Below are 17,456 nucleotides of genomic sequence, written 5' to 3' on the forward strand. Positions count from 1 at the left end.
AGTTCACCGTAGCTTCTGTTGACTTGTTGACTCGCTGACCTTTTTTTTTTTTTTTTCACGAAAGCCCACGCTCTCTGCTGAAGCTTCCATGGTTCTCCTTTTGCTTCCTCCACTATTCTCTTCTTTATTTTATTTTATTTTGACTTAGTCAAAACCCATATTTTACATTCTTCCCTCCTTAAAATAAATTTCGTCCTCGAAATTAGGGCTTACCTCAACCTTCAATCAAAATTTGCGCCTTACCTTATCTTCAAGCTCCCAAGTACCCTCTCTCCGCGTGTGGTTTTGCAATTGAATCTTTACCTAAGTGATAGTGCATCTTTGCAAGTTCAGGTTCCGCTCATAACGATATTGTCCGCTTTGGGTCGCAACCCGCATAGTTTTGATCTTCTGGGCTCTTCCCAGAAAGGTCTCGTTGCATCACCTTTACAGTATCTACACCACAAAATTTGGTATGTTGATTTACAAGCAAAAACAAATTTTGGTCCATCACATATAGGAGACTCGAACATTTGTTCCTAAAGACTCATCCTCGACTTTGAGAGAGCATTAACCTCAAATGCTAGTTGTAGGGCCAACTCAACATATTTATCTTTATTTTTGGCGATCAGATGTCCTAGGCCAACTTTTGTCAAAAGACTCACACCAACATTGTGAGTATGACCTCAACCTCCATCTACAATGATTCACATGTTGTAGTTGTTCCAGCATACAGAAAAGTATCCAAGTCAATATCCATGAGAGCATGTGCTTCCATATGATCATGATTAAGAAGAATTAGCGGAAATAAATGAACATACCAAATTTCTGTCTTACACCGTCACAATAAAAAGGTTTACACCTTACCACCAGACGAGAGTTTGCAATTGTACAAAGTGTCCTTGCCCAAACTTGCAGCACTTTTGGAGTTATATCTTTGCCATTTTTTTTTTAAAGCTACCAAATGTTACAAGGCCCTTTAAACGCAAAGGAAGCACTTTGGTAACCGGATCAGCTCTTCAACATGCTTGTGCTTCATAACAAGAGGATCTGAACTACTACTAGTCAGCAAGCCATCATTCCCACTTGTGACTTTCCATCCGTGGCTTTGCTGTTCCGTTTTACTTCTTTTAGTCATATCAATAAGAGATTTTTCAGAACCATACCACTCCCTTTATATTTTATTTTGACTTTTTGTGGAATGGAGACAATAATCATCAGCTCTACCGTTTCCCCAGCTTAGATCCTTTGAGTTATGACCACCAAATTGATTGTTATCAGTTTCTTTATCCCAAGATGCCAAATTGTTCCAACTACTCTTTGTATCATCCACTTGAGAGTTTATAACTTGGTTCTCTGCTTTCTTAGACCTCTAATTAGACCACGCAGTTGATTGTCTATTGTCTCCTAGTGTGGTTGAATCTTTGCCATTCTTCTTCCAGGAAGCACTAGCATCCCAACCATTGGATCCATTATCTGCAGATATGACATTGTCCCGATTCCATCTGTCGGGCTGAAAATCAATTTATCCTGAAATTCAACATTGTCTTCAAAAACAGAGTTCTCATAATTGTTTTCTGGAGCTCGGTTAAAGCTCTGCATTTTCCCCTTCCAAGTCAAGATGCTCAAAATAGACGCCAGGACCAGTTCCTCTTCCTTCCATATTGGGCCTTATATCATATGAAGGAAACTGTGCACATCAATGGCATCTTCCAATTTCGAATCCACCCTGTCTATTGTGCCCGAGGGTATCAAACTTGGAGCTTGTGCCAACAACAATGCATTTTCCCCTGGAACAAGGTGCCACGACACTTGACAAGCATCCACGTGACACTTTACCAAAGCTCTCTCAAAGCATCTTCTGGGTGTAACTAGTGTTACTTCAGTGACTTGGACATTCAGTGACCAAGAAAAGGCTTTATATCCAACAGAGTTGAAGCCAATCGGACTTCCAAAGCAAGTCATACTGTTTGCAAGGCGCATGAGATGCTCCTACAGAATGCCTTAGGGCGCCATTGCTACTAATGTTGATAAACGCTGGATTGCTTGATCAAAAGTATATGATATTCCAATTGATTCCTCAACTTATTCTATTGCATAAGGAATAGAACGTTTCGTGACAATTAAATGGAGTATAGGGAGACATGAGTCAAGAACAATCCTCCATGCATCACCACTTCGATTGCATGCTGACTTTTCAGAAAAAAAGAAAAGAAAAAAAAAATCCAGGGCGAGTTCCTTATTCAAGATGCCATATCGGGATTAATCTAGATGATGTTTGCGGAGCTAATCTGGGGCTCACCTTTCATGATTGTATTAAGAATAACATGACATATCTTGTTGGCAAGGATACGTGTGATTTTCTCCACTTGAGGATCATTTTGCATCCAAACAAGAGAACATCAAACATGGCATTTGGTCTGCACATAATGGCTGAAAAAAAGCAGCCATCACGGAACATTGTACCCTTAAAAAGATTACCATTTTTTTTTTAGAATGAGTTGACGGTCTCTTGGCACTGCTTCAGAACATCAACCACGAGGATGTTCAATTCTTTCAAAAGCACCTCATTGAGATGAGCATGACCAACCAATCCAGCATGAGCTTCAGAGCTTTCCAACACTGTCTGTAGATCCTTATACTCAATCATGAAGTCAACTGTGGGATCTTTGAGACTCACTCTTCTTCAAGTGGCTTTTGACTAGATGTGCAGCATTTTCACTGTAATGCTTCCTTCCACAACCACACTGGTTCAAGTACATAATTACACCGCAATCGATTGGTTCATTTCTAAAGTTGACTCAGAATTACTATATCTTCTTCATTAGCTCCCACGAGGAATTACTACTAGGAGAGGGCACAAGAATTGCTTCACCAATAGGATTCCTATGCAAACGCTAAAAGCTTTGCGTTTTTCACTGGAGGATCCCCCCATATACTAACCACCACTAACACTTGAAAATTAACATGCTAGAAACTATCACACAATCTCACCTCGTCCCAGAAATCTATCTAATCGGATTATAACCTAAGAATATCACATCAACCACTTGAAGGTTGTGCAAACCAACTCTTATTTATTACACGAAAACTTTCCAATACTTTTCATGTTCTTACTAACACCTCGAGAAGAGATTATTGATGACAATTATTTCAATATTTGTCCATCTAGCATCACAAGATAATTAGCTCTTAATACATTTAAGACAAGCTCCAGTCCTCCCAAATTCCAATCTCAACTGTCTCCCAAAAACTATTTACCCTAATTCTTCACAAAATCTAAGATTTCCAAGCAAGAACTTGTCTACCATAAATCTTATCAAAGAATATCACCACTTAAGAGATCATTACTTATGATGGAATGCTTATAACTCCTTAACTCACTGAGATAATAACTTATCTAGTTTCCACCAAATCCAATGGGCTCAAGTTCTCAACTTAAAGAATCATCACTTGCAATTCAAAAGTTCACAAACTAATCGCACTTATTCACCATAAGTAAATAGATGTCTCACATAACCATTCAAGCTTATAACTTCTAAAATCAATTCTTATTACACCAAATATCGTCAAGTAACGCATCAAGACTTTCAAGATAAATTCTCCTTGTCAAAATCACACCTCAAGAACCATAAGATACATTTTCGATATCAAAGGTAATAAGTCATCTATCTCTATTGTCCCTTACAAAGCAAAGCATGCTTCTTAGAATCATAATGGATGGCCACTTGCACCAAAAGAAACATATATCTAAGTACCTAACAAAAGACTAACGCGTTATATGCTAACACAGACTCACAACGTCCCATTTAATTGATACCCAAAAATCACAACTTAGGCTCTGATACAAATAAATGTCACACCCCGAAATCTACCAGGATGGGGGATGACACGGCCGTCCTTCCACCTGAAGGACGCAGCCTCAAATCACCCAAAAGTCCCCATGACATCGCTCTTGCTCTATTGGCTGCTAAATAAAGAACCTGAAAGATTGGGAAAAGAGGAGGGTGAGCAACGACAGCTCAGTAAGCAGTGTGTATCTCTTCTAAGCAGATCGAGCAACTACTATGCATATATAAAAATATCGAAAACTCATAATTTAAACCCACGATATCATATACATATCATATCAAATATGAGTTATTTTTCCTTTTCACAAAACTCGATACAAACTAGAAAACACTCATTTAAATCAATAATATCAAAGCAAAAACCAATGGTCCATTCCATTGGCAAATTTCATCAAAAAAATACACGCCAATGGTCTATTCCATCGGCCAATCTCAAATCACATATCAATGGTCTATTCCATTAATGAATCTCATCATAAAAGGCCTCGTTTGGGGTAGAGGCGTAACCGCACTGCCATCCCTCAACCCGACCCGATATTATCCTTTTTGAGCCGCAGCCGCACTGCCATCGCTCTCCAGGATTTGCCCCGGCATAGCAAAAAAAACACATCGATGGTCTATCCATCGACCAATCTATTGCTCGATATCAAACCATGATCACATATCTCGCCCCGTGATAAGGCGATCAAGATTCCCCCCTTGGCAAGGTCTCCACCTACTATAAGCCGGTGGCTCGGCCCACAAGGATATCCTAGACTAGTATGCGCATACCCACAAGCCCCTCAATGGGCTCACAGTGATATTGAGCACCAACACACATCCTCAAATAATCCACAATACCAAATCCAGAAATCATTTCATAACCCATATCATAAATCACGATATGGTTCCAAAACCATTTCATAATCCAATTTATAATCAATCTCAGAAAATGGTTTCGCAAACCAAAACGTATAATCTTTCTTCGTCACACAGAACACATTTCACAAATCAAGTATATGATATTTCACAACTCAACTCAACTCAACCACCAGAAATCCTTTTTGTAAAGTGTTTCTCAAATCATTCGAAAACTCATTTCATAAATCAATTCACAAAGGGGTACACATATATCCTTTAATAATACATTTCATATAACCGTTCTCAAATCTCTCTCAAATACAAAATGGCAGTAATTGCTCGATCCAGATTTTTATGCACTAAACATGTTTATTAACTCATACGATACTCAAATGCTTATCACTTTCAAAGCATGAATTTATAAACCCAAAGAAGAGATAGCACCACTCACCTGGAATGCCCCAAAACCAATAAAGCGGCTAAACGCCCCGATAATCTCGTAATCCTATCAATTGAACGATAATCGACATCAAAATCAAGTAAAATACTACAATAATCACTAAACGGCTAAACGACGCTTAAACGCTGACAAGACAATTCAAAGACGCCCACAAATTGCTCATCCAAAACCATTATCCAAATTGTCCGCAACGCGGAACTTGAGCGTGAAACTTGATTGCGCCATAACTTTCTCCACCGAACTCCGATCCTAGCAAACTTATAGTCAAAAGAAAGCCCGTTCCGAGTATTACAAAAGCCCCAACTTTGCCGTCCCAAAATCGAGCCGAAAACCAACTAAAATCGGCCTAAAGCCCACTGGTCGCGCACTATTCACCATGTGCGGCCAACTTCAAAAATTCATATTGGGCAAACCGTAAGTTCAAATCAAGATCCGTAAAATCCCACGGCTCCACAACACCACAAACTATCAATTCTATAAAAATACGCAGCTCTACGACCCAAAAATCGGACTTCGCCGCTTGAATCTCTTATAATTCCGAATTTCAAGCCCTAAATCCGAAACTACTCCGATGGAACAAACGAGGGACATGAGTTCTTACCGAGCGTTGCGATACGAAGTCGGATCGGCTAGGCGAGGTTCGCGCGGCGCAAAACCCTTCTTCTTCTCCTCCTTCTTCTTCTCCTCCTTCTCTTCCTCTCTTTCTTTCTTTTCCGTTTCTGCTTTCTCATCTCGGCCTCCTTTTTAATTTGGCCGAAGTCCACTGTAGCTTCTGTTGACTTGTTGACTTGCTGGCCTTTTTTTTTTTTTTTTTCACGAAAGCCCACGCTCTCTGCTGAAGCTTCCATGGTTCTCCTTTTGCTTCCTCCACTATTCTCTTCTTTATTTTATTTTATTTTGACTTAGTCAAAACCCATATTTTACAGGAGGATAGATAACCGTCGACTCTTCTAAATTCAGACCCGCATGTTCAACTGATCTCTCTAGGCAGCATCAGGAAAATCAGTCCAATCTGTTTCTTATGCCCCGACTCCATGGAAGCCCTGCCACTGCCAGGGACATCAGCAGAGATGACAACACTATATTTTATTGAAAGTTGTAAGCTTGATGCGTCTTTGCCTGTAATAATGATCGGAGTTATTTTTGAAAATAATGCTACTTGTCTAGACTCCTCATAGCGCTTTGGGCATGCTACTAGACTTGCAATCGGATCTAATTGTTAGTATATAATATATTATTTTTGTATCTGGCATCAACATGTCCTGAAAATATCAGGAAAAAAAAAAGGTTAACAAAAAGTTTGGGAGGTCATATTGGACGTTGAACGGGTCAGGAAACCTGTTTTAAGTGATTGGTAAGAAAAAAAAAAGGGATGATCGCAGATGAGTGTATTCAAATTAGTAATTTTCATTTGACAAAAAAAAGTTAGCAATTTTCCTCCTCCTGTATTTGTGGTCCACAACCACAATCATGTGATTAATTTAGGATGTTGTTTGGGAGAAAACTTAATAATAAAGAAAAAGCTTTTTAGGAAATCATTTTTCAGGAAAATGGATAGTTTTCCTTTGTTTAATATATGTGACCGAAAATGTTTTCTGATATTTGGGAGAAGGAAAAATAAAAAGAAAAAAGAACAAATAAAGTTATATTAAAAAAATCGGGAGGAACAATTCCGGAAAGAAGTGAAATTGCTCCCATGCGGTTTTATGAATTCTAGGAACAGGTTATTTGGAAAGATTTGTAATTCTAGAAAGGAAAGTAATAAATCAATAATAATTTTCGAAATAAGGTGCCGGATTTGATACTGTAGGTTGATGTAGCAACTATGAATCACTTTGGCACGGTTCAAATTAATGCCTTGCTGTTTTTTTCTTAATGAAATGATCATTAAGCACCAAACATGTCCTTGATTGGCTTCTTTCAGGAGGTTTGTCCTTCTCCGCAGGTGTATAGTCGATATATGTCTTCCTTCAGGTCCACATTATGGTATTATCCATCTTCTGATGAGTTTGGATTTAGGGGGCTTCGAATTGATATTCTCATTTTGCAGAGCTTAAGGCTTATTTCTTTCCTTTTTATGTCTTGAGATTAGCTAAGGGAGAGATATGATTCGAATTTGCTCATCCAGATAATTGTGGTATGTTCTTAAACTCGTTCCATGAAGATATTAAAAGACATTAAGATGATGTCCGAGTAGAGAGACTCGTGATGATGCGCGAGGATGAGCCTATGAGGTTGGTCTGCACCCTGGAAGCAAGTTATTTGGGCTTTGGTTAAGACGGATCATGATATGTTTTTTCGAATTTTAATTTTTTTCTCAGGTCGGTTTAGCCTGTCTTACCAAAAAACAAGATATGCACACCAAATTTGGTTTGTTAAATTTCAGTCGCAGATTGGGTAGCCTATTCCAAACGGGTGAAAATTCATTTTCATGTGTTTAGCAGAAACACTAGGAAATACAATCATCTTCCTTTTTCAAAAATATTTTCTAGGAAGATAACATTTTCTGCGAAATAAATGGAGTCTAAGTTTAGGACTAAAGTACCCAATACAATACAGTTTTTTTTAAACCACATCCTGGCAATTTGTGAACAGGAAGATCTATTTGTAATCTAGAACAGAGTAAAGCAATGAAGAGCTTCATATATATGGGACTACGGCTATGTGCTAAGTCCAGTGTTACTTTGCTGCGCATGATGCATGCCAGAGAACGCGATTGTTCGAAGATTAGGAAAACAGGAAAAAACAACTGACAAACAGAAAGGAGAATGAGGATTGGTTCCGCACAAATATGCAGTTTCCTCAATTCAACTTGTGTCTGGGAAAGTGAATGGGAAAAAACTTTCTTCAGGTGCTAATTGAAGTTAGTAGACCCCAAATTCCCAAGTCTCTCTCTGTGGAAGTTCCATGTCTAGGAATGAAGAAGTTCCTTGAAAAACACAAGAACGCTTCGAAGCAAATTTTTTGAAGAAGTTCCTACGAATGCTTCCCAGAGAGTGCAAAAAAGATTTCGCAACATTTAGCGGTCTTCTATATGCTCTCCAGGGACTACTTTTACAGGAATTTTGGCAGCAAATGATATTGGATCGTTGAAGGATTTACTTTGCCTTACTTCTCCTTTCTACTTGAATCTTCTACAAATTACAGCTCCTCTTGTTTTTGCCTGTGAAGTGATGCCGTCACTCTTGTCCCTCTTAAGTTCAGAAATGTATCACCTTTGGTCTCTTAATAAATGATCGGCGAGTGCAATGCAAATATTCAGTATGAGGTCACCTGTACTCGAGTGTTTTGTTGCTCAATGCTGAACTCTGCATTTTGCCTGCAACTATGATGCACAAATGCATTTGGAATCCGTACAGAAGATTGCATTCCTGTACCCTGATGTTCATGGTTACACTACATCGTTTTTCAATGTAGTAGTATGCCACTGCTAATCAAGTCAAGTATTTACTGATGAAGAACTTAATAACCAATGGACTTCCCAACTGTTGAAGCCTTCCACATATCCAAACAACCACTTACTATTACTATGGAATGGAGAAAAGTTCAGTATCATGGATCATAAACAGAAAGGAGTGTTGAAAATTCTGTAATCACCTCGAGATATCTTCCTGTTCATTGAGATATAGCTCTTATGAGCTGCTTCGCACTAGGATATTCTGTTTGGAACTCGTGGAACTTCCAAGTTAACAATGTAATGTAAAGACGCTTAGAAGTTTTGCACGGTTATGAGTATATTTCATGAATAAATGCACAGTATACGTTGTCAGTGAACTGAAATCTGATTCTAATCAAGTTAAAAGACCATTTCGCAGAAACCAACACAACAGAAAACATGCTCAAACTTGTTGTGGACGATGGACTCTGGTATCACGAGTCTCTGGTACAGGTGACTGGTGAAGCCCCTTCGCGAATCAGGACCTATAAAGCTCAAGAAAACGTCGAAATTGCATCCAAGCGAAGAAGCCGGATCATTTGATGAAGTGGTTATTGGTTCCTCAGCAAAACTGTTTGGTTTTGGTCTTCTTTTCTTACACATGAGCACAAAAAGCAAGACCAATGCAAAAGGCACCACGACAGAAAGAAGTCACATTGTCTATTCCTCCATTTTCTCTAACCCACTCACCTCCTCCAGATGATTAAGAAAAGATTCGATGCAAAAAAAAGCTAACTCTTTCCTCTCTATTCTAAATCTTCAGTCCCCTGCTTCGGATTTAAAACAGGAATCCTCCATTTCGCCTGTTCAATGGGCGGAAAAGAGTCAAAGTCTGGGGCGGAGGTACTAATAGTTCATTGGTTTCTTCTCTCTTTCCAGCTCAAGACATTCTTTTTCAGAGTCTTCGAGTTCACATGCTCATCATTGACTATACACAATTTTGTTGGATGTTTTTATGTCAATTTCGTCCTTAAAACATGGAATTATCGGGGTAAGTAAAGTCAAACATCTAGAGTTGCAACAGCAGGAGGAATTGTCCAAGTAAACACTGTAAATTTGGTGCTGGTATATCTTTAGATCTCATTAGTGATGACCATAGATGGAATTCTTTTTCTTTTTTGTAACATGGAGGGCCCAGATCTTTTGGCTCGAGTAATCCATGTATGTATGCGAACCTCTCAGTCATGCATTGATTAAGGATCTGCCTCATCCAAAATGCTTGACCACAGAACCAGCCCCCCGTGGTTAGATTCAGAGATATTCACTTTCACATAATACGAAGGATGACTCAATCCCACGCATCCCAAAAAGAGTCACTCCTGTCCATTCCTAACTTGAATGAATTATGAGGGGGTTTTTCCAAAGTGCACTGATGGTTATCTAGAAGATGTACAGTCGGCTAATCGAGTCACACCATCATCCCTAGATGAATGTTCTACATGATAATGCATAAAATCAGCAATATGCAAGTTGTTGCTGGCAACGGAAAAACACTTCGATGTAGGGCCAGTTTAGAATACAAAAGCAATCCCTAGAGACAAGTGTAGAAAAACAAAATTCAATGCAATAGTTGCCGATGCATGGTTACTGATCAATGAAGCAGACTTGGGAGTTGGTCTTTGGAACTGATTGTTGCAAGTCATACAGACATGGCAGAAAAGGAGTAAACTGCAGCAGGTCACTTTACCTGGCCAAATATAGGGAACAAAAAACTACAGCTAGTCAAATCACATGGCAAAGAAGATAGAACATCACTATGTCCGTGATGGGAAAAGACAAAGGAGTATTTCGTGGTGGCCAAGAACAAATCGATGGGTTGAACAGGGGAAAAAGGTCAGGTCATGGTTCAGAAGCAAAAAGACAGTTGTAAGTTACAAATCACCCCAAAACAATCGGGCCTGGATTCTCGTAGTCAAATGGGTTGAACGATGAACATACTCGGCGTGTTCTGCTAGGTAATTCCGGGGGTTTCAGCAAGTTGCATCCGGAGAAATCCACAAAGCTTAAGCTTCTCAACCCTCCAAGCCCCTGGAGCTCCGTTATTTTCCCACAATGTCGTACTTTTAGCTCTTCCAAGAGTTCTAAACCTGACAAATCTGGTAAGTTCTCAAGCATCTCACACCCTGAAATGTTAATAAATTTTAACGATCTCGCTCCATCAAGCCCTGGAACATCCGCAAGTTGCCGACATTTCTTCACTGTCAAGTATTCTAAATCTTCAAATTCCGAAAGATCCGGAAGGTTTACAATCGACTTGCATTCTTCAATGTATAATATTTTGCATGAAGAGAATTCCCTAAGCGCTTGGATATCACGGATCTTCTCACAGCCATTGATGTACAGATTTTTCAAGGTTCCGAGGCATGGTAGTTCTGGTAATCTTTCCAAAGAACTACAGTCAGAGAGATTTAATTCTTTCAAGTGTTCAGCATTATCAAGGCCTGTTATTTCAACTAGCTTCAGGCAACTTCCAGCAATTAATATCTTCAGACCCTTTAAGTTAGAAAAGTCTGGTAAACTCTCAATGGAATAACACACGGAGATGTCTAGTTCTTCCAAGTATTCCCATCTATCAAGACCTTGAATTCCAACCAGGTTCTCACAATCCGCAGCATCAAAGATCTTTAAAAATTTCAATTTCGAAAGATCCGGTAATGTTTCTAATGCTTTACAACCCCGTATGATGATTGATCTTAATGAGACCAAACGTCCAAGGCCCTCCAGCTTATATAGCTTTTCACAAAATGATGCTGTCAAAGCAGTTAGGCACACAAGTTCTTCAAGCCCTTTGATTTCTGTTAACTCGGAGCAACCACGAAGATGCAATTCTGATAAGCGTTTGAAATTTGACAAATCTGGAAATCTCTCCAAATTTGGACCTTGGCTGACTTCAAGTTTCAATAGATTTGAGGGAAGATCTGGGAGCCATTCAATTTTATCATGAAGTTCAATTTGGAATTCAGCAAGTCGAGAGAGGGTCTTCATCGTAGTTAAGGCACTCAAATCCTCGACTTTCATTGACAAGTGTGTTAGATTGATTAGGTTGGCAATATCTGGGATTGTCTGACAGACGAGATATAGACTAGTTAGGCTCGAGGGAAGCCCTGGCAGAGATTGTAGCTCTTCACATTTCCCTAAATCAAGCACTTGGAGACATGATAACTCGTGAATGGTTTTTGGCAGACCGGAAATGCGTGTCTTTTCTAACCGAAGGACTCGCAGTGAAGATAAATCCCCTACCTCACTAGGGATTTCTCCTTGCAGATATTTACACCCCGAGGCATCTAACTCTTCAAGCTGTTTCAACCTTCCCACGGTTCTAGGTAAACTTCTTAAGAAACTCCGAGCCATGAGCAAAACTTTCAAATTGTGTAGATCCCCGATGGACTGGGGCAGTTCCTTGACACCCGATTCTGATAGAGACAGTTGGGTTAAAGATTTCAACTTTCCAATGGAGTCAGGAAGTGTACTCAGTGAGCGACATCTGTCCAGCAACAAGCTATGCAATTTCCGGAGGGATCCTATGGAGCTGTCAATTTGGACCAATGATCTACAATTACAAGCAGAAACAATCTCAAGCTTCCTCATGCGACCTATGGACACGGGAATCTCTTGTATGGAACTGCCATCAATAAGAAGCTCCGTCAAGTTTGTTAGACACCCCATTTCTTTAGGTAGCTCCTTGAGTTTCTCACAATCCGTCAAACTTAAGGATATGAGATTCCTGATATTCCTGATAGAAGGATGAATTTTGACCAGATTAACACAATATTCAAGATTCAAAATCTCAAGATTCTGGAGAGTTGAGAAGTCAGGAGTTTCAATCAAGTTATAGCAGTGCAGAAGCCTCAGAACTTTGAGCTGGTTCGTGATCCACAACAAACAAAATATAGCAACGTTAGCTCTTGAATTTATCATATACATTGCAAAAGAAAAAAGAAGGTAGAGATTTACCTTCTCTAATCCATTCACATGGTGCCATGTGTCGCAGTGCTCTGTGAGACCGCCAACTCTTACATTAAGAATAATCAAGTTCTCTGGAGGGAAGTTCGCAGGGGAAAAAGACGTTTCGCAGGCCATCCAATCAAGCCATCTTAATTTACGAAGGTCCTTGAAATCTCCCGTGACTTCTGCGTTGTGGGCACGAAGGTACCTTAAGTTCGGCAGTTTTCGAAACTGCTCATTTGTTAAGCAGTATGGTTTAGAAAGCGATTCAGAATAATCAAGATGGAGGGCCTCGATCTGATCTGTTCCCTGCAAGTGCCCAGAAACTGAGGAATAAGGTTGTTGCACAGGACCCGAATCTAGGCAAATGGAAAGTGTGACACATTGTTCCATTTGTTCCATCCATAATATCTGGTATAGTTGTATATCCATCCAACTTATACTCTAAGGATCATAAAAGCATTGCCACTCCCACCTGGATAGGTGAATTGAGGCCAGGCATCCTTCATTACCATGTATGAGAGCTCTTTGTATTAATCCAATTCGACCACTTTCTAGTTTGACTAGAGTTTCTGGTTTTGACCAGTTTTCTTACAGGTCGAACCGATTGTGTGTGATTGCGTCACGTAGCAAACTAAGATATTGTCCCACTGAATCAGGAAATGTCTAAACAAGACTATACAAGTTAGGCCAGAGGTCCAATTTTTCATTTATGGGGTATATTATGACACAGAGACGTTCAGATATGAATATGCTTGACCCCATATCAGCGATATTGTGCCTAAAATGATGGTGTCGCAAATTTGCTAATTCTACACAACCATTTTTAGCTAGAATTATGAGACTCCACCCTTATAGGGCACTTTTATAGCCTACAAGAGGTGAGTAAAAGTTTGAGAGTAGAAAACATTGTACCTCATTTTTCTCGAGTTCTTTAAAAGCTTCCCCATGAATCCATAATCTACTGCATTCACTTGGCTTCACACGGTTTTCCTTACTAATAATACTTCTACCGAGATCTCTCAATTGGTCATGCATCCATAACCTATTTCCCCTGTAGCCTTGGACAATTTTAACCAGGGACATGAGACTCAACACTTCTAGTCCCAAGTTCGGAGAAAAGCCACAGTCATCCCACATATAAATTGGAAGTCTTGGATTTGTTCCATTGAAAAAGCATGCAATGTCGAGAAATATTTGCTTCACATCATCGGTTAGCATATCGTAACTTATCTTCAGCTTCTCCTCAACCTCCTTATAAGGCACTTTTCTCAACTTCTTTAATACCTCTCTCCACGCATTTTCAGGTTTGTCGCATAAGAGTGACCCAATAACCTCAAGAGCCAACGGGAGCTGCCCAGTAGTTGAGACAATATCACGACAAAGATCGTTCAAGGCAGGAGGAGGGAAGTCACGTTGAAAGGCATGTCTACAAAATAGAACCATAGCATTTTCTTTGTCCAATCCCATGAGCTCATATGCCCAGTATGACGTCCCAAACTGATTAAGAATAGCCTTATCTCTAGTTGTAATAATGATCCTACTTCCAAAACCGAAAAACTCATGACCTCCCACAAGTGCATCTAACTGATCTTTGTCACTCACATCGTCAAGAAAAATGAGAACTCTTTTGCCTCCAAATCTAGAACTGATGATATTGATTCCGTGGTCTCTGTTAGAAACTTTGTGGGGGCTTCCCTTAAGAACTTCAGAGATCAATTCCTTCTGCAAGTGCACAATTCCCTTACGCGATTCCGTTTCTCGGATATCTGCTAAGAAGCCGTGGCGCTCAAATTGGCTTGACAGTTCGTTGTAGATGATTTTGGCAAGAGTTGTTTTACCAGCACCACCCATTCCATGAATTCCAAGTATCCGAGTATCTTCAAATTTAGTATCTACCATAGTCATAATTTTTTTTACATGAATGTCCACTCCCACCAAGTGTTTAGGGGTCACTAACTTAAAAGCATTCTTTAACTCGCTCAAAACCTTTACAACAACCCATTCTATGAGCTCTGCCTCATTCCTGTCAAAATAGTTTCATGATTGAGATCATGAACAAATATCAAGAGTAAAACTTACTAGAACAAACTCAGATAATAAGCAACAAGATGAATTGGCAAATTGATACTGGTCGATAGCCTAAACAGCTAATGTACTTTGCCATAAAATAATCAGCTTTTGGAATTACCCATTAGCAATATTTTCGGATACCAGTCCTTTCAAGGATCCAACTTCTTTGAGTGCTTGTCTCCATTCCTGGACATCGCTATCCCCGAAACGCCGCTTCGTGTACGAATTGAAGACATCTCCAAAGGTTCCTTTGAGCCATTTCACATCTGCGGGCTCTACTTTATAGAATATGGGCAAGATCACTTGTTTCATCTCTTTCTTGCACTTGAGCATCCGAGCGAGCTCAGAAAGGCACCATTTACTGGAAGCATAGCATTCCGAGAGAACTGGGATCGAGATCTTACTGTTGTCGATGGCCCGGAAAAGCTGCGGGCCAATCTCCTCTCCTAGAGGAAGCTCGTCATCGTCTCTGAACACGCGAACTCTCGCTTCTTGGAGTCGCTGGTAGAGGTGGCTTGTGAAGCCCTTGCGAGAGTCTGGACCTCTAAAGCTTAAGAACACATCATAATCACATCCCGGGGATGCATCCGATGAAACTGGGGACTTGGAAACCGGCTTCTCCACGAAGGTGATTGCTGTACTGTTCATCTTTAGAAATTCTATGAGGATGAAAACTGAAAGCAAGACTAATCGGATGGGAAACCACGGCAAACGAATGACAGATCTGAGGATACAGATTTTTTCTCTTTCTATAATGTTCTCGCGTTTTAAATTTAATGGAGGGACTTGTTGGGCGCTCGCCGGCTTTCCGCCATGGCCGGCGGAAGGAAGAGAAAAGGAAAAGGACAAAAATATTCATACTTTGTGGGGCAAATATATTAGGGAAAATTTCAATTAAGGACTCTAAGTAGGGTCAAATTCTCAAAAGAGGGCCCAAAATGAACATAGTATCAAATAAGGGCCTGAAGTGCCTAATCAGTCTCAAATAAGGACCCGAAATGCTCAAAAAGTCTCAAATAAGGGCCTGGGTCGCCGGCCGGCCAAAATACCCGCCGGCGAGAATGTTACTATTCCGACATCGGAATAGTAACTTTTTATTTTTTTATTATTTTTTCCTTTTCTATTTTTTTTCTTTTCCTTTTCTTCTCTTCCTCCGTCGGCCATAGCCGGGGCCGGTGGAGGTCGCCGGCCTCGGGCGAGGCCGCCGCGCCCTCGCCGGCGTCCCGGGCGGGGCCGCCTCGCCGGCGTCGAGGGCCGCTCGCCGTGCGGGCGAGGTCGGCCTCGCCGGATCGGGCGAGGACTCGGCCCGCCGGCCTGCAGCGAGGCTCGACCTCGCCGGCCTCGGCGAGGGCCGGTCTCGCTGCAACTGCGGCAAGGCCCGGCCTCGCCGACGCCGGCGAGGTCGAGGCTGTCTCACTACGCACGGCAAGGCGTAGGGCCTCGCCACGCAGCCGGCGGAGTCGAGCCTCGCCCGGATCGGCGGGGCGGAGCCCTCGCCGGCGTCGGGCGAGGGGTCTCGCTGGGGCCGGGCGAGGTCGGCCTCGCCGGCGGCCACGATGGGCCAGAGCCCTCACCAGATCTGGCGAGACTCGACCTCGCCCAGCCCAGGCGAGGGCGGCCTCGCCTGAGGCCAGCGACCTCCGCCCTTGGCCAGCGGAGGAAGAGAAGAAAAAAAAAGAAAAGGAAAAGAAAAAAAACAAAAAAGGAAAAAATAATAAAAAAATAAAAATTTTATTGTTCCGGTGCCAGTATAGTAACATTCTCGCCGCCCGGAGGGTATTTTGGCCGGCCGGCGACCCAAGCCTTTATTTGAGACTTTTTGAGCATTTCGGGTCCTTATTTGAGACTGATTGGACACTTCAGGCCCTTATTTGATATTATGTTCACTTTGGGCCCTCTTTTGAGAATTTGACCCCACTTGGGGCCCTTAATTGAAATTTTCCCAATATATTATAAGTGGCATAATTTGAAGTTTTTCATATAAAAAAAAATTCAGGATGAATTTGTTATAAATGATATAGTTTGAAATTTTTTATGGTATTTTTTTTAAGGGTTAATACCACCAAAAATCCCAAACTGGTACGAGTGTGACAATTTTACCCCGAACTTTTTTTTTGACCACTAAAAACCCCAAACTGGTATATTTGTGACAATTTTACCCCGAACATACCACAAAAAACCCCAAACTGGTACACTTGTGATAATTTTACCCTGAACATATCACAAAAAACCCCAAACTGGTACACATGTGACAATTTTACCTTGAACTAAAATTTTAATATTATTATTTTTATTCTTTCTAATTTTTATTAATTTTTTTGTTTTTTGTTTCTTTTTTTTTCTTCATCTTCAACCTCTGGCCGGCGAGGGCGGCCCTCGCCTGCGTAGGACGAGGGCTGCCCTCGCCTAGGCGGGCGAGGGCAACCCTCGCCGGCGTTAGGTGAGGACAGCCCTCGCCCGACTCAGGTGAGGGTCGCCCTCGCCTGGGCGGGCGAGGACAGCTCTCGCCCGACGTTAGCGAGGACAGCTCTCGCCCGACGTTGGCGAGGGCGGCCCTCGCCCGCGCCGGCGAGGTTCTGCCCTCGCCCGCGCTGTCGAGGTCGAGCCTCGCCAGCGGCCGGCGGGGCCAACCTTGCCGGCTTCCGCCTCTGGCCGGTCGTCGGACCGGCGACCAGCTAGAGGTTGAAGATGAAGAAAAAAAAAGAAAAGAAAAGAAAAGAAAAAATAAAAAAATAATTCGAAAAAATAAAAAGATAATATTAAAAAATTATTAGTTCGTGGTAAAATTATCACAGGTGTACCAGTTTGGGGTTTTTTGTGGTAAAAAAAATAGTTTAGGGTAAATTTGTCACGGGTTTACCAGTTTGGAGTA

At 41.2% G+C, this 17,456-nt stretch overlaps 1 protein-coding gene across 2 annotated transcripts; it reads right to left on the reverse strand.

Moving 5' to 3' along the window:
- Nucleotides 1–8,867: 8,867 nt before the first annotated feature.
- On the reverse strand, nt 8,868–15,346 carry LOC115662293 (disease resistance protein RPV1-like). 2 transcript variants are annotated; one of them, XM_056319648.1, is made up of 5 exons: nt 14,703–15,346; nt 13,427–14,537; nt 12,521–12,820; nt 10,442–12,427; nt 8,868–9,369 (listed from the first exon to the last, which is right to left on the reverse strand). In XM_056319648.1, exons 1-4 carry the CDS (start codon nt 15,230–15,232, stop codon nt 10,445–10,447), a joined length of 3,924 nt encoding a protein of 1,307 aa, XP_056175623.1. In that variant the 5' UTR covers nt 15,233–15,346; the 3' UTR covers nt 8,868–9,369; nt 10,442–10,444. The 2 variants fall into 2 exon arrangements, with proteins under 2 accessions (XP_056175623.1, XP_030440317.2); XM_030584457.2 differs by having other exon boundaries at nt 8,868–12,427.
- Between the last annotated feature and the right edge of the window lie 2,110 nt (nt 15,347–17,456).

Source organism: Syzygium oleosum, unplaced genomic scaffold (assembly GCF_021117445.2).
Source record: "Syzygium oleosum isolate NSW1041296 unplaced genomic scaffold, Sole_v2.1 Sole_v2.18, whole genome shotgun sequence".
Lineage (NCBI taxonomy): Eukaryota > Viridiplantae > Streptophyta > Magnoliopsida > Myrtales > Myrtaceae > Syzygium > Syzygium oleosum.